The sequence below is a fragment of the Mollisia scopiformis genome (assembly GCF_001500285.1).
Source record: "Mollisia scopiformis unplaced genomic scaffold LY89scaffold_10, whole genome shotgun sequence".
Classification (NCBI taxonomy): Eukaryota; Fungi; Ascomycota; class Leotiomycetes; order Helotiales; family Mollisiaceae; genus Mollisia; species Mollisia scopiformis.
This window is the reverse complement of record NW_017263590.1, coordinates 946,659-966,226: the sequence shown is the minus strand read 5'-3', so window position 1 is coordinate 966,226 and position 19,568 is coordinate 946,659. Positions and strand designations below refer to the sequence as shown.

Here is a 19,568-nt window from a genome sequence, read left to right as displayed (position 1 = left end):
GATGATCCATTTGTTTGACCCTCTCGTGATCACGTGTGACTTCTGGTCTGTTTACACGACGCGCGATTCGCGACCTCCAAAAATCGACAGCACATCTACACATAATGGTAAAGTTCCTTTTGATTTCATGCTGATACTTTCTAAAAATGAATCAGGCGCCAGAACCGGCAGTGCTCAAGAGGAAGCGCTCTCGGCCCTCAGACTGGTGGGCGAATGGCTCAATCATTGCATCTACCCCTCAACGCCTACCTGTACCTCCACCTCCACCTCCGGCACAAGACGAGACTGAGCTAGGACCGGCAAAGAAGCGCGGTAGACCTTCCACAGGGAAATTAGCAGACAGAGGTATACAGGATGCGCCGGCGGCCGCGAATCGAGGAAGACCTGCGAAGAAGCAGAGGGTGGAGGATGTTGAGGACGAGAATGGAGGGGATGATGAACTTGCGAATGATAAGCCCGTCAAAAAGACGAGGTCTTCTGCTACGGGAGAGGAATTGAGAAATATCGCCGGGTCTTCGAAGGATGGCCAAATTGGCCAGAGGGCGAAGAATAAACGGGGCTACAAGTCCACCGGGGAGAAGGAAAGAAATACTGAAGATGCCACTGAGGAAACCTCTGGACCAAAGAGACGTGGTAGACCTGCAGCAATTCAATTGCAAGACCAAGTTGTGGCCTCCGAGACACCGCTGATGGGTCAAAATGTGCCAAAGAGAAGAGGCCGTCCTTCAGCGTCCGCTGTAGTTGAAGGTGCTGAGGAAGAAGATCCAGTCCCAGTCAGAAATCCTGCAAGACGTGGACGCCTTTCGAACAAAGAAGCAGAAACCAGAGCTATTGCGCAAGAGTCGGCTCAAGATGAGATAGAGCCTAAGAGACGTGGTCGTCCTCCTGCTACTGAGAAAATTATTGAAGGTGTCAACGATCAAGAACATGCAGCTCAGGAAAGACCAAAGAAGCGTGGCCGACGAGCTACTATTGAGGAGGCGGTAGAACGACCGGACGAAATACCTACCAGAGATCTGGATGGCCCGAAGAAGCGTGGTAGGAGACCTGTGGAAGCCACGAATGAGGGAGATGCTGAAGAGCCTGTCGTTCCTGCAGCATCTAGGAGGAGAACCCGACGGTCTGATGCTCAAATACTTGAGGAAGATTCAACACATTTGGAGAAAGATCATGAGCCAGAACGGGGCAGACGACGCAGCCGACGATCAGAGATCAACATAATTGACGTAGAATTAACGGCACCTCGAGCCCCGAGCGAAGAGGAGAGAGGTAGAAGACGAACGCGATTATCAGATGCTCAATCTCAGCAAGTTCCAGAATCCTCAGCAATGAAGAAAGGGCGAGGAAAAGAGCAGAAAGCAAGCCGCCGACCCGAGACTACGACTGTTGAAATAGAGTCCGCTTCATCAAAACTTACAAAAGCACCAAATAAAAAGACTGGCCGTGCCGCTCCAAGCAAGCCTGCTAGACAAGATTTGGCCAAAAGCAAGCGTTCACAGCCACCAACTTCGAGTTTCAATGAATCAGCAGACCCAAAATCCTCGCAAGCTCGGAGAAAGAGCTCGAAACGTGTTTCGCACCCCGAACCTGCTGCTCGAAAGCGTAAAGAGATAGAAAGTAAGTCACTCCATCAAAAAATCATGGATAGTTCCTAATTTGTGTCATGCAGATCTCGAATCCACTCCAAACAAACGTCGAAGATTATCCAAGGAAATTAGACAAGAGGAAGTTATCTCAAAGCCCGAAGAGGCAAACATGTTATATCAACGTTTACAGCCGATGTCTCGCAAAGTATCACGTCAAGTCATCGATTCAAAATGGGAGCCGCTACCTTCAGCTTGTGTGGAACAAGTCTCACAATTTCTACAAGATGTCCAGCGGCCGGTTGTCGTTCGTTTGAATGAGGAGCGAAAAAGGATCCAAGCAAGCACAGCTTTACAAATGGTCTCTCGAAGACTAACGACTAAGATTTCAAAGGGTCTACCATTCCCACAGGCAACTCGAAGTCGCCGTGAGGACGACTTCGATTTTGAGAAGATCCTTGATCACAATAGAGCCTTGGAAGCACAACTCACCCCAGCACTGCACGGGAACGAGCTCCTAGAAGCCGAATTGGCTAAGGAAAGAGCCTGGCTTGACGCAGACAAGAATGTTTTGGCAGACTTAGAGAAGAATGCAAAGAGTGAGGCAACGACGAGAAAACAGGCAGCACGTAAAATGCATGCCTTGCTTCAGTCTGATGAATCACTGCTCGAGACTGAAGCATTGAGGGATGACATTGGCATGGAAGATAAAGACCAGCAGTCTTTGGCTCTAGATCTACGTGTAAGTAGCCACTCTTTAGTCTCCTTGCCGATACTAATCAATGATCAGGTTCAGGACGATGAGAACTTGCAAGGGCTCGTCAAGGGACTACACGGTCACGTGGATACGATTAGGGGAAATATGAAGCAAGTCGATGGAATTGCTGAGGCTATTGTGAGAAGTAAGGCCGCAGTCCAAGCGACACTCCTTGATCGTCTCAGCAATACGCAATACGGAGAGGTTATTCTCGGCTCGGACTAAAATCAGGAGACACTGTGGAGTTTGTCCAATTGGAAGTAAAGTCATTTCTGACAAGAGAGTGGGCGCGTCGGCCCTGGCGCAAGAACCCAAATTAGTATGGGAAGTTCGTGATGGAGGTTTATGACAACATATCGTGCATTTGCACAATAGAGATACCCAATGCACTTTGTCACATGAATTGAGCTGTATCATTGGAACTGCAAAAACGTGCAGATTGTGCCTGACAGATCCTGGGACAAAGTGATCGTATTTTTCTCGGCTTCTTGAAGCTTAGATCCGCAGCCCCGCGATTTTCCTATTCCAACTCCACCACGACTTGGCTTAAGAGCTACCAGTCGATGCGACAAGCTTCTTCTGCACATACATAGGCCTACGTGTATCGCGGTGCGGTAATTGACCCATTTCCTATTGATTATCCACTTGGGAGAATGCTGACCAGCTTGGGCAGCTTTTGAACGTCGAAAATACCTCGACACGAGACCTCCACCGGCCCTCGTCCTACGCCAGCGCAACGTCGCAATCCGATGGAAACCCTTCGAAGATAGCCTCCGATGTCATGGAACGGAATGGGTCCAGCAATGGGCAGGATGGCAAGCCCCAGAAGTCGCCGCCAGCGTCCGGCGCAAGCAAAAGCCCCAAGAAGAGACGTAAAGTCAATCATGGTACGTCCTTGGAGTCAGCAGCTCGACAACGCTCTCTGAAACATGGACTGATCGTTGGGCGTGTTCCTGCAGCTTGTGTGTATTGTCGCCGATCCGTAAGTACTGCATTGGGTCCGTCCGAATACAAGGGGAGCCTTGAGATATGCGCCTATGCGCAGGTTGTTTGGCAGAAGCTAATTCGATCTGGTACTCGACCAGCATATGACATGCGATTTGGTACGACGTCCTTCCAATATATGCAGCCACTCGTGATACATAGTGCTCTATGACTAACTTCCTTCCGTTGCACAGGAACGCCCATGTGCACGCTGTATAAAGCGTAATATCGGACACCTTTGCCATGACGAGCCCCGCGAACCGGAGTCAGCCACGAAGAAGTCGAAGAGTCAACATAGCAATTCCGCGGCGGAGGATGATGGGTCGCCAGACCAAGCCCAAGCCAGCGCTGACAACGGCATGAGCAATTCATTCGAACAATCCCAGGATCACTCCCAAGATAGCAGTCTCACCTTGGGCAGCGCTGCACTTTCGCAAGGCGGACCATTACAACTCGTTCAGCCGTCACCCGTTTCCGGGATCCAGGCAAATGCTCTCAATGCAAATAGCAACCAATGTAAGCACGGGGCATAGCTCCTTTTCTCTCAATTGATACTAATAGAGCTGAAGTCATCGGATATTCTAACGACTGGCTTGGTACACAAAGTCAATTCCAAGATATGCACAACTACCACCCTTCTTACATGTTCAACGCGCCGGAGGTCACAAATGAATACAACCTGCTGAACGATTTCCTCAACAACAGTTTGCTCGACGACGGTGCTTTACTTCCTGACGACACCTCAAATCTCTTCCCTGATCAATCTGCTACTATGTTACCTGGAGCAAGCAACGCAGGCCCTTCTGGCACCCAGCCATCTTCTTTGGCGCCCGGAAATCCTTTGGGGAACGCAATATCTAGACCAACCAGTGTGATTCCTACCGACAAGGCACGAGAGTATTATCTGCAAGCAGCAGATCCTACGGGTAACGATGCTCCTGAGGAGCGCATGCAACGGCTTCTGCGCGCGAAGTATGATGCGGGCATGCTGAAGCCCTTCAATTACGTCAAAGGATATGCACGATTATCGGCATACATGGACGGTCACATGCACTCGGCTTCGAAGCAAAAGATACTACGACAGCTCGATCGTTTCAGGCCCAAGTTCCGCGAGAAGGTTCAAGCCTTGACCGATATCGAGCTCATATACGTTGAGATGTGGTTTGAGCGCAGCTTGATGGAATACGACCGAGTTTTCGCAAGCATGGCTATACCAGCATGTTGCTGGAGAAGAACTGGCGAAATCTTCCGGGGCAACAGAGAAATGGCAGAATTGATACATGTGCCAATCGAGAAATTGAGAGACGTAGGTCTCGGCGTCATTTGATAATGTTGCACAACTGACGTAACATGTAGGGCAAGATTGCATTACACGAGATTCTCATGGAAGAGTCTCTGGTCAACTATTGGGAGAAATTCGGTGCTATAGCATTCGATTCCACTCAGAAAGCACTTTTGACGAGCTGTTCTCTGAAGAACCCAGACGATAAATCGAAAGACCCGACCATCAAATGCTGTTTCTCTTTCACTATCAGAAGAGATGATCACAAAATGTATGCCCGCGTCTCCGTCAACACAGTGAATGGTATGCTAACGATACCAGTCCTTCTCTCATCATCGGAAACTTCCTACCTCAGGATCCAGTCAAGCGGTGAGGCTTTTTAACTTATCAATTCCAGTAGATGATAGGGGTGACGAGTACATAATCTTTCATTTGGCGTTCTGGGCGAGAGATGTTCTCCTTCGCTTTACAGCGGGCCGAACCTAAAAAAAAGTGGAGCTTGCTGCCATGCAGCAAACTTGAGCATCGTGATCGTGCTTCACATCATTTGTAACTCGATGCAGAATACCAAATTTATTATCTCTTTGGCAGAAGTCCTTCAGCCACTCAATTTCAAATCTGTGATCTCTTAAGACCGAATTCATCCCCACGTAGCCCATACTTGCCATTGTTCCCGAGTCACTCGAGAACCAAAGTCACGCTTGATGTCCAAGAGATGGCTCCAGTGCAACATCACAAGGACAAGCGCGTCAAGGCTATACTGAGTAATCACTATCTCCTTGTATGCTAATGGTTGAGTGTTTCTGATCTCCGATTCTAGCATTCGCCTCTGAGCTCGAAAGTCAACTTCCAAAAGCTGTCACGTCAACAACATCCGGTCCACTACTTCACGAACTCGAGAAGAACATTGCGAAATTCCCAGAGAAGCTTACATCTTCGACAACATCTGAATACGAAGAGCTTGATCGCTGCGGGACCACAATTTGGAATGTCTGCACAAGACTTCGACGCGAGTACGATCCTGACAAACCCCACGATGTTCCCTTGATCTTACTTGTGGCGCGGGTATATGCTTTTCTATTACTGGATGGAGCATTCCAGAGTGGGAAAAGCGACCCAGGAAATCTTCCAAGGTTGATGAAAAGCGGGCTGAAGGCTGGGAAGACCTGCCTAGGCAAGTGAAGCCTGTTATGATTGGAAGTGGTAATACATCTTGCTAACTTTTCCTTAGACCGGAAGCAATCCGACCTAGCTGTCAAGGTGTTAGAAAAGGTCGCTGGATACGAGACATTGTTGAAAAGTCCGAGACCCGCAGCCGGACAAGAAGATGGGGAATCGTTCAACAATTTGATCGCAGAATATTATGTCTTGAGAACCGCCTTGGTATGTGGTACCTGAATTGCGATGAGGAGATACTAAGGCGAAGGCAGGCATGGCACAAGGGCCAGTTCCCAATAGCAGAAACGATGTACCAGAAATCAATATCTTCACAGCACCTTTTCGATCCGCAGACCGCGGAGAGCCTAGCCGACGTTATTTACGAGATGGGAAAGGATCAGCTCGCGAAGAAAGACTACCCCCTTGCCAGTAAGTGGCTAGACAGATCGTACAAGTTCTTGAACCTGCAAGAACTGGACAAGCTCAGTATTGACGCCAATGAGCTTCGAATATCCATCATCGAGTCTCTCATCAAAGCACTCCTTGGACTACAAAGTCCAGAATCTTACGAGCAGGCAAGGAATCTCGTCATACTCCTCGAGACTGAGCTGGGAGATAAACTCATTGTGTTGTTGCTGAAGCTAGATTTGCTCTCTGCTCCTACTCCAGAACCCTTCGATAGTGCATCATACAGCGATGTCTTACAGCGAATGACGCGTACCATGTACCTCAATGACAGCAATTTCAGGTTGATTATGTTCCATATACGAAAGCTGAAAGACAAGAGTCCAAGTTTGGCTTGCAAAGCACTAGACGATCTTCTGACGTTGCGCCTATTGAAAGCAGAAGAGTTACAAGACTCATGGATTGGCAAAACGATTGTCACGCGCTTGTGGACCACTGTCAATCAACGTGACAGCCCGGAAGCGTTACAGTCGTTGTATGATCTCTTCGAGACCATCACAGCTAATCTAACAAAACCGATGGCTTCAGATGCAACTCTAGCAGCACATACAGTGCGTCAATAACTTCCTTCCAACCCGTCATAAGACTGACAGATCACAGTTATTTTGGAAACACATCGAGTCTAACTATGTCCAAGGACAGTATGATATTGCTGAAAGTTGGTGTCGGTTAGCATTACATAGACTCTTTTCCAATTCAGGGGAGATCAACACAGCTCGACTTTCCAGGTGAGTAACTGATTATGCAGAAATGGATTTTTCGGCGACTGATATGGGTCAGGAAACTTTTACTCTGCTCTCTTGCTAGAAAGGACTTCGGCAGTGCAAGAGAAGTATTCCATTCGATGTCGAACTCTGCTCGCAACGAGCCGATGTCAAGATTCTTGATGTATAAAATTGCCGTACGAGGTGGTGATACGGAGCTTGCGACTGAGTGTCTGCACTTCATCAGCACCGCTGCCAGAACAACGCATGATCTAACACTTTTATACGGTTGTGTCCTGGACGCCCAGTCGATTGGGGACAAGACTCAAACGTTAGCGGGACTACAGCTTGTTCTTGAAAAGTCCGATTATGGCGCTCAAAGTGCCGTGCATGTCCCTTCGTTGCTTCGGTTAACTATCAGCCTTTCGGTGGCATTGTTAGAAGAGCATGTTGATACGCAGGACATAGGAACGATTGAAAGGATCTGTGCAGCAATTGAGAAAGGTGATTGGGCTATTTGTAATGTGCTCTCAGTCTAACATCTTTCAGGTGCTACTGCTATTCGCAAAGCCCGAGGCTCCTTAGGGCTTCTCGACCCACCGTGGACCATAGATGAATTGGAATGGTTCTCGAAGAACTCGTATAATCTTGCTATCAAGCATTTATCAAATTGGGAGCCGCGTTACTCTCTCCGGATATTGCAGAGCAGCCTCGATTTCATGGACCAGTACCCGAGAGATCTAAGTGATCAAGTATCCGAGGATCTTTCATTACGCAAGATGTTCTGTGCCTTTTCAGCTGCCACTGCACTGATATCCCTGGCTCGTGCTGAAGACAACATTGAGAATCAAATGCAAGATTATCTCGGTGTACGCAAGCATGTCGAAAATTTTGATACCTTACTTCAAGAGAAAGTGGATAGTATGAATGAGGACATGGAACAAGACTTACGTCGGAAGTTGTCCATTCTTGCAGCGTTTGACTTCGAGGCTGCTTGTCGATTGAAAGCTTGGAATGATCTAGGAGAGGCTGTCTTACAAGCTGATGCCTGCAAAAGCGCCCAAGTGTACGAGATCATGGCAGATATCATTCTCTGCTCTGATGCTCCTACTGCGAGTAAGTTTGGTTGGATTTGAATGAGAAACGTATTGCTGACCCAACTCAAGTCCGCATTAACATCCTCAAGAACATCATCAATGGGGCTTGGAGCCTTGACTCACTCAACGCAACGAAGCTGGCCAAATATATGCGATGTCTCTTTCAGATAGCCATTTCGGACAATCCTGATATTGCAGAACAGCTGCTTGATCAAATCCAAAATCATGCAGAGGACGCTGCAGAGGTACCATCATTTATTTGGAATATTGATATTCAACTGACAATCATCAGTCCGAGCAGCCATATCCTTCAGAAGAACTTGAGTGGGTCGCCACCAAAGCATTCAACCACGCTGTCGATCTCTACTGTACTGGAGATGACGAAAATTGTAAGAATTGGGCGGGCAGAGCACTTAATATTGCTCATTATGTTAACGATGAAGGTAATCTGGAAAAATTGCTTCAGAGCAAATTGTTGGGTTTGAAATTTGATTCTTGATCAGACAATTGTGGTTTTATCACTTGCTTGAAAAGGCTTCGGTATGAATATTGGCTACCTATTATGCTATTGTTAGCTACTATGGAGTATTGATTGAGCTAGAATCGCTCTAGATGCCTGCATGGATGGTTTGGGAAAGGAAAGGTACATCTTGATGAAAATAAGAGTGGAGAAGGTGCAAAATTTCAGAATTCCTTGTATTTTTGCTATGGGGAGAACCAGATATTTGTAGACGATAGCTAAAGACCTGACAAACAGAGCGCTTTTCGTCACATCTACTATTAGCGTTGCTACTGAGGAATCCATGCTCCGACATTAAACCATGACAAGATGGGTTGAAAACTTTGGCTTGCCGTTTCCTTTTCGTGTGTAGGGAGTAGCCAATGTCCAAGTTTCACAATCAGACTTTGAGATTGGGATTGTCGGTCGCGAGTAAAGCACTTTAAGTCCAGTGTTGTAGTGTGAGCATTTTGAGACAATGAACTATTCAATTTTATGTAGGTAAATACCACAACTACATTTTTCAGAGTGGATCTGAGGTATTTCTTTCCTCTAATGACTATTTGCTGTCTCCTCTCTTGACCGTGTATCTCACTGGTTGCTAAAAGCGGCCTAGATCAAGAGCATGAAAAGCTGAGACTGCCATGGTATTGCTGGCTTTACAATCTAGTCAATGATACACATTCATTTCAATCCGGCCGTAATTCATATCCATTTCCACTTCCGTTCTTTTCACTCCGGTCCACAACCAAGCCACAATGCTGAAACCCTAAATCGAAATAAAGAAACTCTTCTCGCCCTCCTTCGGCTCCACATACGCCCTCTTCACAATCGGATCAACACAATTAACCCTGATCCTCTCCGGCGTCGCCGGACTCTCAAGAACCAACAACCCATCATTCTTCGCATCCTCGCCCTTCGTAGCCTCAACGCCGTACTGTTTCCTCGCAGCCTTCAACGCATCTCTGATCGCGAAGAAAACCACACTTCCCATAAACAACGGCGGTTCGCCGACACCCCTGCTTCTTTGGATTGTCCGGAGATTCTCCCATTCAACGCCCTTCAACATCGAGACGTTGAATTCTTGGGGGATGTCTCTGAAGCCTGGGATCTTGTACGCACCTGGACCGCGGGTTGCGAGTTGGCCTTTCATGGGTCCGCCTCTGAACCAGAGAGATTCTTCCATGGTGAAGAGTCCCATGCCTTGGACGAACGCTCCTTCGATTTGTCCATAATCGATGGAAGGATTGATGGAGCGACCAATGTCCATTTTGATGTCTGCTCGCAAACAGGTCCAATCTCCGGTCAGAGTATCGATTTCGACTTCTGCGGCCGAGACACCTTGCGTGAAATAGAAGAACATTTGTCCCGTGTTGGGTCCCCAGGTGTATCCAATGTCGGGGGTCTTGTAGAAGCCGTTTGCGGATAGGTTGACTCGATCAAAGTAGGCGGCGCTGGCAAGCTTCTTTAAGGGTGCGTCTGGGCCCATCTTCTCTCTGTATGGCTTGAGACGTTCGTTGATCTGAGCACAGGCATTGAAAATGGCATAACCGTTCAGGTCGGATGACGCTGAAGCCGCGGTAGATGAGGTATTAGCAACGGTGTTGGTCGCCGTTTCTGAGATGAAGACATCAGAGAGGGGCACGCCCAATGCTTCTGCAGCGATCATCTGCATTTTGGTGTGTAGACCCTGACCCATTTCAGTACCACCATGAGCAACAAGGACAGAGCCGTCGTGGTAGATGTGGACGAGAGCACCAGCCTGATTAAGGAAAAGTGCAGTGAAGGAGATACCAAACTTGGTAGGAACAATGGCAAGACCTCGCTTCCTCCAGCGGTGAGTAGCGTTGAACTTAGTCACTGCCTCCCTCCTCTCTGCGTATGACATTTCATCCTGAACCTGTTGATACATGATAGGCACGTGCCAGTCCTTGAGCTCTTGTCTGAAATGCGTGGGTTCATCCGGTTTGTAGAAATTAATCTCTCGAAGCCTCTCAACTGGAATGTCCAGACGGTCCGCGATCTCTTCCATATATGATTCAGCAATGAAGATACCTTGAGGTCCACCAAAGCCTCGGAAAGCTGTGTTGGACATCGTGTTCGTCTTAGCGAGTCTGCCTCGAACATTGACGTTGGGGATGAGGTAGCACCCATCGATGTGGGACAATGCTCGATCGCAAACTGCGGCACTAAGATCTTGTGACCAGCCTGCGTTGCAAAAGACGTCTGCATCAAGTGCTTGGAGTTTCCCATCCTTATTGACTGCAACTTTCCATCTTGCAAGGAAAGGGTGTCGTTGACCAGAGGTTACCATGTCCTCGTCACGGTTCAGCATACAACGGACTGGTCGACCAGTCTTCTTTGCAGCAAGAGCTACAATGCCGGTCAGCTGTACGGATCTTGTTTCCTTCCCTCCAAAGCCACCTCCAAGACGCTTGACCCTGGAGACGACTTTATTGGCAGCCACGTTGCACACTTGGGCTACATAAGTTTGACTATTGGGAGTTAGCTTTTCTGATTCCAAAAGGTCTGGAGATGATCCAAATAATCGGATGAAGTGTTGCTTACGTTTCAGTAGGATTCTGAGTACTAGCAAAAATCTCCATCTCGCCATCTTCAGGCTTAGGCACAGCAACACAGGCTTGTGTTTCAAGGTAGAAATGCTCCTGTCCGCCCATTCTGGTGACTCCGGTGAAAACATGATCCGCTGATTTGAACGCTTTTTCTGGGTCTCCATTTTCAATATACCTGTAATGCTCAAAGAAACTTTCTTTCTCAATAGCTTCTTCGATCGTGAAGATCGCAGGTAGCTCCTCGTAATCAACCTTTACAGCTCTGGCTCCAGCGGTGGCATGTTGAGCGGTATCGGCCAAGATGATACCAATCGGTTGGCCAGCTGTGAAGACTTCATTAACAGCAAAGAAGACCTCGTCACAAACAGGAGCTCCCCATTTGTTGGCTTCCGGAGAAGGCATATCTGTGTGATCAAGCCAATCGACAACTCCTGGTAAATCCATCGCCGGAGAATAATCAACCGAGAGAATCTTGGCGCGTGCTTTCGACGAAAGGACAAGACAACCGTACAATTCGTTCTTTTGAACGGGTATATCATCAGTATACTGCGCTTCTCCACAAGTCTGCTTCAATGCTGCCACGTGAGGATTCGGTTTTCCAAGGACATTCTGTTGGTAGGCAACTGTGGATTCTCGGTCCTCTTTCCCGTGAGATATCATCCTCTCGATCTCTTCTATAACCTCATCATCCACATCGGCTTCGTTGACCTCTAGCTTAGAGAGCACTTCATGGTAGAAACGATAGAAGAACCCAAGAGCCAACGACTTTCGGTAGGTGGCCATACCACCAGGGACTCCAAACCTCAGGTCGAAATCTTGCTCCAAGGCATTCATTGTACCCTCTAAAGTAGCAGGATCCGTAAACTTTTTGCCTACGAGGTATCCATTGGCTGTCTTCGCAGCTATGGTAGTTGGGGCCATGCCGCCGTAAACAAGATCCACGCTTTCTACGACGTTAGACTCGCTCAAGGAAATTCTCATAGCGGCATTGACAATAGCGATGTCATCGTCTTTCCGCTTGGATTGCTTGTATGCTTGCAAAAACTCTCCCTTTGCACTCGTCACGGGAATTCGAATGCTGGCAATGATCGCATCTTGTGGAAGAGCCGTGGTGCGGTAGCCTTTGAAGAATTGGGACATTGGGATCTCTGTCTCCTTGTCTAGAGATCTGGCCACGAGAATTGCGTTTGATGCAACAAACACGGGATTCAGATCTGAGATTGGTGACGCAGTTGCAAGATTACCTGCAGGTGTACCGACATTTCTGATTTGACGACCTGCAAAGTATTTGAGTTGTTTATGGATTGCAGTGAAGACCTGACCTCGCACAGGTCCATAATGCTCGACGGCCTGGAGGCAGATGTTCTCCAGGTCGGTGAGAATGACATTTCCGCCAATCTCCAAATGATCTTCCTTGAATGTAAATTGTCGTAATTCTGGAATGTCACCTACAAATACAGAGGCTGTATATTGCATAGCCTTGAATTTGATCTCAATTTGAGTCTCCGTACTCCCACCAATGATTTTGGCTGATGGATACACACTCTTGATTTCCAAGAGCTGCTCCATGGTCACCGGACGGTACCACCGCTTCCTTTTGTTCCCAAAGGCCAACGGCTTGAATTCGTGCTTAGTAAGAGGAGGTGGGAAGATGAGTTCCGTATCTGGATTGTACTCGATAAACCCAGGTGGCGCAAAGCGTTTGATGGGCTGGTCGTCCTTGAGGTCTTTGTCTTTGCAGCATCCGCCAGAAGAGTTACCATTCTCCATGCAACACCCACCGCCACCATTAACCTTAGCCTTGCCGCATGACTTCTCGGCACTGAATGTCTGAGCAGCATCCAGGATGGGGCGATAGCCCGTACATCTGCAAAGATTTCCATCAAAAGCTTCCTCAACCTCGTGCTCTGTAGGACTCGAATCATTCCTGAGCAAAGCATAGAGACTCATGACTATGCCAGGTGTGCAGAAACCACATTGACTGCCATTACCCTTTGCAATTCTCTCTTGTGTAGGATGTGGCCTCTTGACGTTTCCAATACCCTCAATAGTGATAACGTGCTTGCCGTCTACGCTGACCAGCGGTGCCAGACATGCATTGACGCTTGCATGGTAGATCTTCTTCGTTGTGGGGTTGTACTGGGACACTACGACTGTGCAAGCTCCGCATCCTCCTTCAGCACATCCAAGCTTTGTGCCAGTAAGGCCAATGCCACGAAGATACTCGAGAAGTGTTATCTCGGGATCGATATTGTCCAGCATGACACGAGTGCCATTGAGGTAGAATCGAAGGGTATCATCGTACGCGGTTGTGACTGAAGAAAGGGAGTGGGTGGCTGAAATCGAAACGGCAGGCTCTGGAGACACTGCACTAGGTGCCATTTTGGCAAAGACGGTGTATCTCGAAGTTGTATCGAAGTTGTGAAGGTTGAAGGGTTCTAGACTTTGTGTAAAGAGAGCCTTCGACAAGGGACCATGTAGCTCCCTGTCAATCACTTCAATTAGTAGTAGATGAAGTGTTTCTTAGCATTGAATGAAAGACGAGATATGAGAAGGAGATGAAGGAGAGAAGGACGATCGAAGAAATCTGTTTTCTTCTTAGTACACGCTCATGAGCAACGGCCGGCGGCGTCTTATCTTGACTGTCTGCTTTGCAAATGGATGGAGCTCTCCGATAGCTGCTAGCTGCATCAAGTGAGACGCTAACAGCGGGGTACTTTTGCAGGGGACGCGAAAGTGCAACAAGAAGAGGTAACTTTTCTCTCACTTCTCATTTTCTATTGCTAGTTGCTTTATATAACATGAGACCTGGCGTTGGAAGTAAAACACTGGCTGCAGATGATTCGGAGTCTCATTTCCAACGTCTCTTCTATCTCTATCTCTCTTCGAACAGGAGCTGCAGTAACAAGAAAAAGATGCCGTGTCGGGGAATTCCGAACAGTCACGTGTATCCTCTGCCGCAAATCAGGGGCTTCCAATTGGCAACTTTACCTGCTGGCACTTCAACAATGTTTATGTGAACATTCCTTTCGAACCTTGAGATTATCTACACAATGATTATCCTAACTGGGAACCTTTGATACGCCTTCTGACAATCAAGATTGAAGGGTTTTTGATACTTAGCAGACCTGTACTGAGAGACTGATTCTAGACAGGCTCAGTAGGCCAGTTTTCCTCATGGACAACTTCTAGACGTCCTGATTTCATGTTTTCGGTCGGGGTTCCTTGCCATCTGTCCATCTTGCGCGTCAAGAATTTATGTTTGGTGCGATTCTTCGTGTGATCAAGCAAGGAGAACGAGCTGCCGTCAATACCTGTCTGCCGAGGTTGCAATGCACCATGATATTTATACAACCATCAAACCCTGTCCTACTTTATAAGGTTATCGTCCCAGCTATATTGAATAATCGATCAAGTGACGATTTCATACATCCAGCGAGTGTGTGGGAGGTCATCTACCTTGGCAAAAGAAACAGCCTGATGTGAATCCGGAAACACGAGGTCAAGGATGCCTGCACTTTCCCCAGATTTGATTTCAGCCGCCTAAGGTGCTAGATAAAATGGTATAGAATGGCTTCACCCCGCACAGAATGTTTCTTTCTCCTCTTTTGGCCGTTCTGACCTTCAACTTTGTGCTGTCAACATTTCAATTTTGTCGGTACACAATCGAAACTCGCAAGCCATCATGGCGGTTTTTGAACAAGATCCTGATCCTATCGTCACTCGGTTGGTGAATGAAGACACTGTGCCTTGGTATAGGAAGCGATATCTGAGGAGTCTATACTTCGTTCTATTTCCTGCCTGTATGGTTCGTATCACTTCGCTTGCCTTCGCTCACGATGACTGGGAGTGATTAAGCATGGCGGCGATTTGGGTCAAAGTTTCGTTTACTAAATTTTCTGAAGGGAATCGAGATGACTTCGGGCTTCGACTCTCAACTGATCAATGCGCTTCAATTTATACCTCCATTTAATACATGTCTGTCAAACTCTTCACATTCGTGGTAATGCGCTCACTTTCTAGATTTCGGTGATGGATATATCGATCCCACAACCGGCCAACTTGGCATCAACCCTCCACTCCTCGGTATCATCAACGCCTCATATTCTCTAGGCGCAATATTTGCTGTTCCGGTTGCCCCATACTTCAACCAGCTGGTAGGAAGGCGTTGGGCAATCATGTCAGGATCCGTATCTATGGTTATTGGTGCTCTTTTGCAGGGGTTTGCACAACATGGTATTCCATCTATTTAGCTTCTTTGTGGACGAACTTCTAACATGCACAGTTGCTATGTACATCATCGCTCGAATGCTATTAGGTTTTGGAATAGTATTCGCGATCATCTCAGGGTCCGCTCTTATTGGAGAATTGGCGTACCCCAAAGAACGACCAATCATGACCTCGCTCTTCAGCGCATCCTACTTCTTTGGGGCAATAATAGCAGCAGCTATCTCGTTACGCACTGCTGAAATGAGTGGGAACTGGGCATGGAGAATACCTTCCTTACTCCAGTGCTTCCCATCAATTTTACAAATACTCTTCGTCTTGTAACTCTCTTCATGCGCCCAGCATTTCGTCTACTGACTCTCCTAGCTGGCTACCAGAAAGTCCTCGGTACCTTATCAGCAAAGACCGAGACGAAGAAGCTTTTGAGATCCTGGTCAAGTACCACGCCGAAGGCGATAGAGACTCTATTTTCGTCCGGGCAGAGATGATTGAGATCAAAACGACCCTCAAACTCGAGCAGGAGATCTCGAAACAGACCTGGATCGACATGCTTAGGACGTCTGGCATGCGTCGACGGGTATTTATTGCTTCTATGATGGGTCTGTTCACCCAGTGGTCTGGAAATACCTTGATCTCGTATTACCTCTCTACTATCCTCGATATGATTGGCTATAACACCACTTATGCGAAAACCAGAATCAACAGTAAGCCAACCCTTCTCAGCCTATTTCAGACCATTTTATAGGTATCAGTACTGACCAATGCCTAGTCTCAAATCAATGCTGGTCCCTGGTTTCCGCCGGAATCGCTGCATTGACAGTAACCCGCTTTCCTCGCCGGCGCATGTTCCTCCTCGGCACCATCAGCATGCTCCTCGTTTTCATCGGCTGGACCGTCTCAATGGAGAGAGTCCTCTCGGCCAACGCAAAAAGCATGACGAACAATTCTGCCGCCATCGCAGTCTTATTCTTCATCTACGCCTATTCACCATGTTACAACATCGGGAATAATGCTTTGACCTACAGTTCGTCCTTCCCTCCGTCCATTTCCTACAAGGATGGCGCTAATGACTTCCAGCATACCTCATAGAAATCTTTCCCTTCGCAGAACGTTCGCGCGGTATTGCAATCGAGCAATTCTTCGGCCGCGGCGCCGCTTTCTTCTCTACTTACGTGAACCCCATCGCGCTCAAAGCCATAACATGGAAATACCTCGCTGTGTACTGTGGCTGGATCTTTGTCGAGTTTTGTTTCGTGTGGTTTCTGTATCCGGAGACGTATCGGAGGACGTTGGAGGAACTGGCGTTTTGTGAGTTTCTCCTTCTGCTCATGAAAGTCGATAAGAGGAAAGATGTACCAGACTGACAATAAAATAGTATTCGAAGACGCATCACTTTCGGAAAATGTAGCATCGGCGGTGGAGAAACAGATCCATTTCGGCGAAAATGGAGTAGAGTATCATCCTGGGAAGAGAAGTTTTATGCACCTGGAGACGCTGCCTGCGTATATGGACGAGAGATCGGCTTGGAGCGATTGATTTTTGCATTGCTGTTAATAGTTAATCGTAGTTCTATGTTGAAGTTTAAGATGAAGATTACCCTCCCAGTGTCAAATATTGTGGGATTTCTCAATGTGCAGCTCTATCGAGCAACTTTTAGCATGGTCTAAGTACGCTGCCTGTATCACGACATTCTTCAGTCTAGAGTCCGATTTTTAAACAGGGACATCGGCTACACAAGTTAAGTAGAACTCAAAGATTTCTTCTCGGTATCAATGTCTGTCCCTATCTCACATCGCTCAGTAAGAAAATAGTCCCAAACATCGTGAGACTTCAAGACGTCCTTGATATTGCAAACTTCCAATCTCAAAGCCAACACAAAAGAAAGCTCCTTATGACTTACCATCAAATCAGACAACGACGAGAGTCTTCACTACAACCATCTCAAATCCCCATCTCATTCCCAGCACATGCCGCTGATTCCAAACCCAGATCTCCTGACACCACATGCAGCTGACAAAGCACCCACCATCTCCGCGTCTCCGCGTCTATATTTCGGAGCAAAATAGCCTACCCTCCCCTCCCTGTCAAGCCTTCATGCTCAATCCCAGCTTTGCTGACCGTGCGCTTGCATATGTGACTCGGGTTTTCGGGAGTGGTGGGGCAGGGCAGGTATGTCGAAGGGGTTTGCACGGGAAGTATATCTCCTGTCAGCGCGGTGCAGGAAGAGGGGTTGCTGTTGTGTAACTTTTTGGATGCTTTGGGGCAGTGGTCTGATTTTGGATTTATGTGAAGGTTTTTGAGGAGGGTATATGAGGGAGGGGTTTGAAAGGGTTTTGATTCTTGGGTTTTCTGCAGTCTTACTACTATCATCGTGTAGTTTATTTTGAACATCAAGATCTGAATATCTAGCTTCTGAATCCATGAGTGAGATTCTGCCTTCGTCGTGAGGGAAACGCAGTAACTTAACTTTCAATATAGCACCACCAAAATTCCCGTTCGCTCGCCATTCGGGCACAGAGCCACCACTTGAGTATGCCCATCTCCGGGCCACTGAGCCCGTATCTCAGGTCGAGCTATGGGATGGGAGTCTTGCATGGCTAGTAGTCAAGCACAAAGATATCTGCAGTGTATTGACAGATCAACGATTGTCAAAGGTCCGTCTTTCACTTTCTGCGTATCCACAGGATCCGGCTGAAAGCAGTTTACGACATTGACTTTTGAACGATTCTGATGAGAAATAGCAACGCACACGTCCCGGATTCCCAGAGCTATCTGCTGGAGGAAAAGCCGCTGCGAAGAACAAGCCTACGTTTGTGGATATGGACCCGCCAGAGCATATGCAGCAGAGGTAACTACCCCAAAATACGCCATTCAAGTCGAACGAGCTGAAATATGGAAATAGGAGCATGGTAGAACCGCTCTTCACTCGAGAGCATATCAATGGCATGCGTCCAAATATCCAGAAAACTGTGGACTCGCTGCTAGATGCCATAATCAAAGAAGGCAATTCCCAACCCATAGATCTGGGCGAGAAATTTGCCATTCCTGCCCCCTCTTACGTAGGACATCGGAATCTGTGTATAGAGTCATGCTAACTGCTCCTAGACAATATATAGCATCCTCGGTGTACCATTCTCCGATCTTGAACGCCTGACGACTTTCGCAGCAATTCGAGGAAACGGATCTGCCACGGCATCGGAAGCTTCGAGTGCCAATGCAGCCTTGCTCTCATATATGGGGCAGCTTGTCGAAGAACGTCTCTTGGAGCCTAAAGAGGATCTTATTAGCCATCTTGTCAACGAACAGCTCATCCCGGGACATTTGAAGAAAGACGATGTTGTCCAAATTGCGTTCTTGCTTCTAGTAGCCGGAAATGCTACCATGACGAGCATGATCCTGCTTGGTGTCATAACACTTTTGCAACACCCTGATCAACTGGAGCTCTTGAAAGCAGATCCTGAGAAATGGAGTGCTCCGTTTGTCGAAGAACTTTGTCGATTCCATACCGCTTCGGCCCTCGCAACGAGGAGAGTTGCAAAGGAGGATGTGGTCATTGGAGGCAAGTTGATCAAGTCAGGAGAAGGTATCATTGCCGCCACGCAGTCCGGAAACAGAGATGAAGACGTGTACCCAGATGCTGACGTATTCGATATCAAAAGACTAAGAGGGAAGGAGGAAGCTTTGGGGTATGGTTGGGGAGAACACCGATGTGTTGCAGAATGGCTAGCCAGGGCTGAGTTGGAGATTGTTTTTGGTAAAGTGTCTCGTCCATTGTCAGTGCTTATCTCGCTGATTTGTTCACTAGGCGCCTTGTGGCAAAAGATGCCTAAGTTGCGGCTGGCAATTGGGTTCGAGGACGTGAAGTACTCGCCGCCTAAAAAGGACGTAGGACTTAGTGAACTGCCTGTTGTCTTCTAGTATCGTGGAGTTGTTTCAGTGCTGGATGCCTGGATCTATCAGTAAGTAGTCTGAATGTTGTTAATAGTCTGGATTGTGATGAAGATATATGAATCTGGGCAATGAAAATGTAGAAATGAGTGTCAAATTGCAATATTCTTCGAGCTTGCTAGTCAATTCAGGTTGCATTTCAATCTGATGTGACTTTCTGTGAGTTGTAAAATCTTCAGAAGTGCTGTAAAACTGCTTTGTCCTGTTGTGGTGCTGTAGGGTCTAGGAATAAAAGACAATGAGGAGGCATTCTTGCCCAAAGTGCTCGCTCGTCCAGGAGTCCATTTGTCT

At 47.5% G+C, this 19,568-nt stretch overlaps 7 protein-coding genes across 7 annotated transcripts; 5 read left to right on the top strand and 2 right to left on the bottom strand.

The window, feature by feature from the left end:
• The first annotated feature begins 70 nt into the window (after positions 1–70).
• LY89DRAFT_42537 (uncharacterized protein) lies at positions 71–2,961 on the top strand. Its single transcript, XM_018207433.1, has 4 exons — positions 71–107; positions 156–1,617; positions 1,670–2,325; positions 2,374–2,961. Exons 1-4 carry the CDS (start codon positions 105–107, stop codon positions 2,563–2,565), a joined length of 2,313 nt encoding a protein of 770 aa, XP_018072579.1. The 5' UTR covers positions 71–104; the 3' UTR covers positions 2,566–2,961.
• A 160-nt stretch (positions 2,962–3,121) lies between these two features.
• LY89DRAFT_583627 (transcription factor Zn cluster transcription factor-like protein Rds2) lies at positions 3,122–4,979 on the top strand (the record flags this gene model as incomplete). Its single annotated transcript, XM_018209225.1, has 7 exons — positions 3,122–3,227; positions 3,300–3,322; positions 3,426–3,443; positions 3,519–3,840; positions 3,894–4,630; positions 4,681–4,877; positions 4,928–4,979. The coding sequence occupies 7 exons, from the start codon at positions 3,122–3,124 to the stop codon at positions 4,977–4,979; spliced, it is 1,455 nt and encodes a 484-aa protein (XP_018072578.1).
• Positions 4,980–5,150: 171 nt separating this feature from the next.
• Positions 5,151–8,565, top strand: LY89DRAFT_42544 (SPO22-domain-containing protein). The gene is made up of 9 exons (XM_018207434.1): positions 5,151–5,370; positions 5,427–5,780; positions 5,838–5,989; positions 6,037–6,780; positions 6,830–6,957; positions 7,010–7,437; positions 7,483–8,049; positions 8,100–8,275; positions 8,323–8,565. The coding sequence occupies exons 1-9, from the start codon at positions 5,322–5,324 to the stop codon at positions 8,527–8,529; spliced, it is 2,805 nt and encodes a 934-aa protein (XP_018072577.1). The 5' UTR covers positions 5,151–5,321; the 3' UTR covers positions 8,530–8,565.
• On the bottom strand, positions 8,559–8,955 carry LY89DRAFT_42587 (uncharacterized protein). The gene has a single exon (XM_018207435.1). It carries the CDS (start codon positions 8,833–8,835, stop codon positions 8,602–8,604), a length of 234 nt encoding a protein of 77 aa, XP_018072576.1. The 5' UTR covers positions 8,836–8,955; the 3' UTR covers positions 8,559–8,601.
• Positions 8,956–9,002: 47 nt separating this feature from the next.
• LY89DRAFT_781300 (putative xanthine dehydrogenase) lies at positions 9,003–13,913 on the bottom strand. The gene is made up of 2 exons (XM_018222471.1): positions 11,098–13,913; positions 9,003–11,024 (listed from the first exon to the last, which is right to left on the bottom strand). Exons 1-2 carry the CDS (start codon positions 13,482–13,484, stop codon positions 9,299–9,301), a joined length of 4,113 nt encoding a protein of 1,370 aa, XP_018072575.1. The 5' UTR covers positions 13,485–13,913; the 3' UTR covers positions 9,003–9,298.
• Positions 13,914–14,787: 874 nt separating this feature from the next.
• LY89DRAFT_583739 (major myo-inositol transporter iolT) lies at positions 14,788–16,865 on the top strand (the record flags this gene model as incomplete). The annotated part of the gene is made up of 8 exons (XM_018209230.1): positions 14,788–14,910; positions 15,008–15,080; positions 15,126–15,338; positions 15,388–15,649; positions 15,672–16,033; positions 16,099–16,353; positions 16,407–16,637; positions 16,705–16,865. The coding sequence occupies 8 exons, from the start codon at positions 14,788–14,790 to the stop codon at positions 16,863–16,865; spliced, it is 1,680 nt and encodes a 559-aa protein (XP_018072574.1).
• Positions 16,866–17,651: 786 nt separating this feature from the next.
• On the top strand, positions 17,652–19,409 carry LY89DRAFT_614822 (cytochrome P450 55A3). The gene is made up of 6 exons (XM_018210703.1): positions 17,652–17,753; positions 17,808–17,983; positions 18,071–18,177; positions 18,232–18,388; positions 18,435–19,083; positions 19,135–19,409. The coding sequence occupies exons 1-6, from the start codon at positions 17,750–17,752 to the stop codon at positions 19,245–19,247; spliced, it is 1,206 nt and encodes a 401-aa protein (XP_018072573.1). The 5' UTR covers positions 17,652–17,749; the 3' UTR covers positions 19,248–19,409.
• The last annotated feature ends 159 nt before the right edge of the window (positions 19,410–19,568 follow it).

Coding starts and splice junctions, on each gene's coding strand:
- LY89DRAFT_614822 (XM_018210703.1), top strand. Junction 18,178..18,231: donor CCAGAGCATATGCAGCAGAG/GTAACTACCCCA, acceptor ATATGGAAATAG/GAGCATGGTAGAACCGCTCT. Junction 18,389..18,434: donor CCATTCCTGCCCCCTCTTAC/GTAGGACATCGG, acceptor AACTGCTCCTAG/ACAATATATAGCATCCTCGG.
- LY89DRAFT_42544 (XM_018207434.1), top strand. CDS start 5,322: ATGGCTCCAGTGCAACATCACAAGGACAAGCGCGTCAAGGCTATACTG. Junction 5,990..6,036: donor ATGTCTTGAGAACCGCCTTG/GTATGTGGTACC, acceptor AGGCGAAGGCAG/GCATGGCACAAGGGCCAGTT. Junction 6,958..7,009: donor AACACAGCTCGACTTTCCAG/GTGAGTAACTGA, acceptor GATATGGGTCAG/GAAACTTTTACTCTGCTCTC.
- LY89DRAFT_781300 (XM_018222471.1), bottom strand. CDS start 13,484: ATGGCACCTAGTGCAGTGTCTCCAGAGCCTGCCGTTTCGATTTCAGCC. Junction 11,025..11,097: donor ACTCAGAATCCTACTGAAAC/GTAAGCAACACT, acceptor AACTCCCAATAG/TCAAACTTATGTAGCCCAAG.
- LY89DRAFT_42537 (XM_018207433.1), top strand. Junction 1,618..1,669: donor AAAGCGTAAAGAGATAGAAA/GTAAGTCACTCC, acceptor TGTGTCATGCAG/ATCTCGAATCCACTCCAAAC. Junction 2,326..2,373: donor CTTTGGCTCTAGATCTACGT/GTAAGTAGCCAC, acceptor ATCAATGATCAG/GTTCAGGACGATGAGAACTT.
- LY89DRAFT_42587 (XM_018207435.1), bottom strand. CDS start 8,835: ATGGATTCCTCAGTAGCAACGCTAATAGTAGATGTGACGAAAAGCGCT.